Genomic DNA, 6966 nt, shown 5'->3' on the forward strand with positions numbered 1-6966 from the left:
TTTCTTCCAACCGTACCGCCTTAAGAGTGCAGGCGAGTGCAGAAAATAGCATTTTAGTGTTCTGGTTTTTATACACCTGAAATTGACACAGTAGCACAGTACTGTACACATTACAATTCATTAATTTCATTGCACACAAAGAAACAGAATCCATGAAATTCAAACAAAGCAACCGCGATAAACACGGGTGCCTGGGGTGATTGGCCACGTTAATGTCACGTGGAGTACAGCAGAGCACACGAAAACGGCGCCATGATTTGTTTAAATAACGGCCGATGCATCTGTAATCTCCGACTGTGAGATCATGCAATCTGCAATAAACAGAACTGCTATCTTTGCTTTGCCATTAAGTATTAGGCCAACTGAGAACCTCCTACCGATTGCATGTCTAAAGAATATCTACCATTGATACCTGCATTTTGACAGAGTCTCCCACTAACACAATCGTTTGCCCCCATAGGCTTCAATAGCATAACTTTCTGAAAAGGTAGGATCAACCTCCTACACCGTATGACGAAGTGTGCGGACGAGAAACGCGTAGGAGGAAGAAGCTAAACTGACCGGCCGGGACAAGAACGCTCTCCAGCGACGGGGATCATAGTCCAAAGCAGAGCTGGTTCTACATCACTAATATGTAAGTGAGAAGATACGGTTTGCTCGTTTAAATGGAATAAAGTCTGAATTTTGCCATTTGCCACAGAGGAAAGAGAATATCCTGAAATTACACCAGTGCTGGACGGTGCACCCCCTCGGAAGATCAGAGAGCGACAGCACATGGAGACATGCTGCACAGACCTCCATTTTGAAAGAACTTCATATTACCGCTTATGTTTACTTTTCCCGGAATGTGATCTTTTGAGTCTTTGATATATATATTTTCAGGATCTATCTTCCAGGGCACTAATATATTGTTTTTTTGTAACCTACTACAGTACACGTTAGTCCCACAAACTTCAGTACAACCATCCAGGTTAAATGTTGGAAAAATGCCACTCACACTGTGGACTGTGTAAATGGGGCAGCAAAATTAATGGCAGCCCAAATCTGCATGTTTACTGTTGTTTTTGAATCCCAAATTTCATGTTTATCCATAAAAACATGTTCCACTTACAGGCGTGCATTGTACCACTACCATTATCATGATGTGTAGTACAGTACGGTTCAAATATTACCAGCGAGTCCTAAGAGTCTGCCACACTGTAATACAATTAAGGCCAAACACACATCACATTTATAGGGGTCAAAAGTATGTCAAATCCACAATGTAAGCGATAATGCTTCTTTAAAACAGACGTCCAACAGAGACAACACCCATCAGACTTTACCACAAAACACTCTTATTGTAGGCCTAGCTAGAATGGTTCCTGGTATTTTTACTAGCCACAATTCTATACACATTAAAAAGAATCACAATAAATTAGCCAAGAACTACTTTAAATCCCGTTAGTCCATGCTGCACAGCACTTTTCTTACACCACCTGTGATGCTTACGCCATATAACTCAGCATAACTCCAAGGCTGTAATCTGTGGGTCACATGTTGCCATAAAGCACGGCTGCAGTGCTGAGCCAATACAAAAGCAAAATATCAATGAATAAGGAAAGTCATTACTAACTAGAGTATATACGGTTTAATATTATATGTCCTAATACTTTCTGTACACTATGATCTTGATGAAAGGGCAATGTGTACTACAAGCTGAAGTAAGAAAATAAATGCGTTGCAGTAGCAAAAAGTGTTTTTCCCTTGGAGAACATTTGCAAAAATGCAGCCTTATGCCCGATACTATTTGTTTCATGACCACCCTTTCTTTTTTTTTTAAATACCCTGAAATTGTTTCTCTCAGTGACTCTCTCATACACGGAATATATATTTTTAAAGTGGTACTCCATATAGAAATATACCCACTGTGGTCTCCAAGTAATAAGCGTAATATTCACAGAATGCATGTTTAGTGATAAATTGCAAGAAATGAGTTAGTGTTAAAAAAATAAATTAATAAACATAAGGATAGATACAAGAAAAAGCACGACATAGAAAGTTATGTTAGGATTGTGGTACAGAACAAAGGGGTTGGTAACCACTTCTCTTGGTGATCATGTTTTTTTACCATTACCAGTCAATAGCTGCTAATGAACAGGATATCATCATAACACGATACATACAGTAAGGAAGTACAAACAAAAGAACTACATCAAGAACTGCTACAGGTAATTAAAAAGTTATATGGCTCTCCCAAATGCACCTACAATTCATTTGTAATGTTTGCAAGAAATAACACAAAGTAAAACTGCAAGCAACATGTGTAGAGGAGTCAGACGAATGAATGGCCAACAAATCATGTTACATACAGTAAATCATCACCTTCTGCAGGTGATAGAAGAAACGAATGCAAAATGCCCCAGCGCACAACCAAACTTCTATTGTATGTCTTCCCCCTGCCCACTTATAAGTGAAATACCTTACTTCCATGACTGTACCATATCTGACGGTCTCCAGTTGGGTCAGGGTAAAGAAAGCCCTGGATGGTGCTGTTGGTTTTGAGTGATATAAAAAGGATACAGCCTAAGAGCTCCAGTCTGGGTCCCGATTGCTAGGATCTTTTGCACTGGATCAAATGCCAAGGCTGAAGGCTGATAAGGGAATCCATGGCGCACAGTCTACCCACGCAGCAGATGGCAAAGGGGAGGACAAGAAAAACGAGAGAGAGAGAACAAAAAAGCATTAGTGCCATGGTTGACTTATCAGATGTATATTTTATTTTGATTAAACATCATTATGTGATCATGTATAGTCAGAGCATATGGTGTCAATAGAGCTTTCAGTCTTGCTGTATGATGCATCAGATATCTATTTACTTCCCTGGTGAGTGTCAGTCTGGTAACATTAACACGATTTTCTATACTGAAGATCTTTGGTAGGTCTGCTACCTCTCTGCAGATAACAAGGTCAGATGCAACCACTCCAGGCTGAGTAGTAAATTATATATATATTTTTCTTTAATTTTAACTGACAAAGGCTATGCTTGCAAACATGTCTATGTTAAAAGGGCAGCCTCAGCCTGGCCAGATCTTTAAATCACCCAACCAAATATAAGAACCTGGATTGGCTGAGTTGAGCCCATTCAGGCGATACAGGATCCAAGGCTGCATCTCTACCCTTTGGTCAGAGCAATGCATTGTATATGCAATTGCTTTAACTCATCACCTCCACCAACAAGCTGCAATTCCTCAGCCGGACAAAACGTATCCTATTCTGCAATCAAGACCCAAACATTGCAATAGCAACAAATGCAATTCACCAAATAGCTGAGATCATGGTAAAGATTTATGGGGTGGGGGCAGGGGTATCAGTTTTCCCTTGGCTGCAGTTTGAAGCCACTCCTCTTCTCCCTTCTCATAAATATTTGGTGCACTGAATTAAAACTGCAGCCCTTCAAACGTTTTCAGTAATAGAAAAAAAGCAACCCTGGTCCATTGTGCTACAGCAGAGCAAGGCTCATTATCCCTTTTGTGAGTGAACTATAATATATATGTATACATATACACACATACAGAACCCAAACCCTATATATGTATGTACAGTATATACATATATACACACACACACACACACACAAAAGTAATCTGTTGGTTAAGCATCAACCATTGGCCATTTGTTAGTGATCTACTACAATAGAAAAAATATACAATAAGTGCAACTAATATCATTGACTATTCCAGCACAAATAACAACAAGTTATGTTAAATGCTATGGAGGTTATGTTGTAGCACATGGAAATCTTTTATAATGACTTTATAGGCCTTTATATTGATCTGCGATTACATTATAAAATACATATTTCATAGAGTTACAGTACCAAACATACATAGGAGGCCTAACACTGGGGAGTAGTTAAATGTCACAGTTTAACATGTTGCACACTGGTTGTAATCCCTAAAAACAGTAGCCCTAAAGAATTGACTTTCAAGTGCAGTACCTTTTTGCCCACGTCAAAATCAAGCTCCAGATATATAGGCCAACAACTAGAGCAATAAACAAGCATTCAAAACAGGGGAGCTAAAAGTACAAAGCTAGGCCACAAGTGTGTGTTCAGAAGGAGCACACAAATGTGCAAAAAGATGGGAATTAACTATTAGAGTGGGTTCCTTCTCCCCAGGGCAGCTGGTGAAACAGATCCAATCAATCATCCCTGTCTTGAGACCTCCCAGAAGGTGCCATCAGCTATCATGTACTAAAATATAAAGCCTACATCTTCAAAAGTTCATTTCAACATAGACAGTATCTACTAACACACACCCATCTATATCCAGTGTATGGAAATCAACAACACACAAAATAGATGAGATTAGAGAAAAACCATGCACAGCAGCATGTATGTACAGTATGTATGTATGTATGTACACACAAACACGTATTTATTTTTTATCAGACCTGTTTTATTTCTCAGCATGAATACTCAAAGCTGGCGTTGCACAACAGAAAATGCACACATGCAGTCTGCACAAAAACAACTGACAGGTCAGTAGTATACGGTACATTATTATTATTATTATGATTATTAACAATGCTGCCCAGGCTATGAGAAATCTATAGGTTTAACCAATTTGGTGCAGGTGCCTCTGGCAGTGAAGAGGTTATCATAAGAGAGGGGTGTGAGGAAACAAGAAGGATCCTTGACAACAGCTGACATTATTGCAATCAGAATGGGGAAATTGACAAGAGGAGGAGAGAGAGGGGGAGGAATTGACAAGGAGGGGGGAGCCTGATCTCAGCAAACACAACCCAAAAAGAATTATAAATGGTGCAGAGCTTTCCCAGATGCCCTTCAAGGCACACGAGGACAAGACGATCAGTAACAGCAAGATCCAAAAAGAGCGCAAACTACTGTCCTGTATCTGCATACAGTATAAGAAAACCAATATATTTTATATATAAATGTTTTGGGGATTTGGGTATGGGGCTTTAGATGTGAATCTGCAGAAGCATCACTTCTACAGTCAGTGTATGTGAGATACATAATATATGTAGTGTATACAGTAGTGTCTTAATACAGTATACACATTGATAAGTGATGTTCTGGAGTGTATATACTGTATAGATATATGCACACACATTAATTATACCAATGAACTCTATATACCTAGAACACATTGTACATTTGCAGGTGTACATAAGAGCTGATGCATGCACACACTGTATATGTTTACATGTGATGGCCTATGCATAAGACCTACTGTACTGATAATTGCTGCTGATTGCTGATAAGGGTGATGTGATGGTGGAAGGAGGCTTGTGTGAAATACAACACACATCCCTCTATAATTTTTTATATTGATCTATCTTCACCTACCATCTCTACATCTGCTCACATATAGATAGATATACAGATACAGGTATGGGGGGAAGGGAGAGGGGGGGCTTATTGCAGAAGATGACAATGCTAATAATGAATAGTACTCATCCCAATCCCGCCTTCACCTTGCAGAGCTGGAAGTGCTCGGACTGGAGGGTCTCCGGGATGTCCACCTCCCTGTTCCCAGGCTGGGATGAAGAAGACGACGAAGAGGAGGAGGAGGCGGCTGTCAGGCCGTCCAACACCTTCCTGATGTTAAATTTCTTCATGGTCACCGCTTCCCTTCTCTGCCTCTTCTTCCACCACCTTCTCCTCCACCACCACCACCTCCTCCTCCTCCAGATCCCTCTCTCCTCTCACCCCCCACCTTCTCCTCCTCCGGCCCCCTTCTTCCTCTCTGCCTGATGTGCACCCCACACACTTACACACACCAGAGGGTCCCTCCTGGGCCCTTGGGGCTGGGGGAGGAAGGGGGGTGGGGGAGGGTGCAGAGGAGGAGGGGGGTTGCAGGTGATCTGTGGGGGAGAGGCGGTGTATGGATCGCAGGGACAGACCGGGGGGCGGGGGGGAGGTAGGAAAAACACTTAGTCTTTTATCCCGTTGTCCAGACGAGAAAAACGATTGCAATCATCCAAATTAGCAAAACTGAACAAAAATACAAAAAACGTAGGAGGGAGCACACAAGGGGCGAATCAAATGAAAGGGCATTAAAAAAAAACAGCCAATAAATAAATCCAATGGTAGTTCTTTCTTTTTGTGTGTGTGTGTGGTTTTTAATGCATATATCCAGTAACGCGATTGCAGCCCTTTGCAGCTGTTCTTCTTGCAGTGGGAGGGGACATGCAGGTGCCCCCCCCTGCCCAGGTTTTGTGCACAGATGTGCCCAGCCTGTGTTTAGGTATATGTGATGATCCTTTTCTCTTGCCTCTGCTGCACTGGAAGTGACAGCAAACCTGCCACAAGCTTCTCTTCCCTCCCCTTCCTTCCTTCCTCTCTCACACACACACACACTCTCTCTCTCTCTCTCTTATCCCTCCCCTTCCCTCACTTGTCACATTTTCCTGTTTCTGCTCAGTCCTGCAGACTCCATGTTACTGTAGTTTCATCACCCGCTGGCAGCTCACTTTCTCTTCTCCCTCCCCCCCATATTGCACCCCCCTTTTGAGACTGCAGAGAGTGTTTGCACCCGTTTATATCCTGGATCTGTGTCTTTGTTATCCTCCTGTGCTGGCGTGTTTTCTGACAGTCTGTCCACAGTCCCTCCCCTCTCCCCCTTGTCAGTGTGCCGTCTTAACACTCCTCCTTTCTCTAGTTCCTCCCCTCTCTACCTCTTTTATACTTACCTCCATCCTTTAAGTCTACCCCCCCCCCCCCCCCCACTCACTTTTTTTATTTAACTTTTACTCCTTGCCATTCTCCCCTTAATATCGCTTTTCTTTGCTTGTTTTTTTCATTCTCTGTCATGTTTCACCTCCTACTCGTATTACTCTTCCATACCCTCCCATTGTACGTATTGAGCAGGTAATATACCTATTTTTTATACATTTTTATACATGCTTCATTTTTGCATAGCCAGTATAACCAACCCCACACTGAGGAGACCCATTAAG

The 6966-nt window shown here is 41.8% G+C and overlaps 1 protein-coding gene across 5 annotated transcripts in view; it reads right to left on the reverse strand.

Moving 5' to 3' along the window:
* Positions 1-6611, reverse strand: part of STXBP5 (syntaxin binding protein 5) — a 485695-nt gene extending 479084 nt beyond the window's left edge. For all 5 annotated transcript variants that reach the window (XM_075596531.1, XM_075596528.1, XM_075596530.1 and 2 more), the window contains exons 1-2: positions 5482-6611; positions 2563-2660 (exon numbers count right to left, since the gene is read on the reverse strand). In XM_075596531.1, coding sequence (XP_075452646.1) covers positions 2563-2660; positions 5482-5625 — 242 coding nt within the window. In that variant the 5' untranslated portion in view covers positions 5626-6611. The remainder of the gene's footprint in view (positions 1-2562; positions 2661-5481) is intronic.
* Positions 6612-6966: the final 355 nt, after the last annotated feature.

The sequence above is a fragment of the Ascaphus truei genome, chromosome 4 (genome assembly GCF_040206685.1).
Source record: "Ascaphus truei isolate aAscTru1 chromosome 4, aAscTru1.hap1, whole genome shotgun sequence".
Classification (NCBI taxonomy): domain Eukaryota; kingdom Metazoa; phylum Chordata; class Amphibia; order Anura; family Ascaphidae; genus Ascaphus; species Ascaphus truei.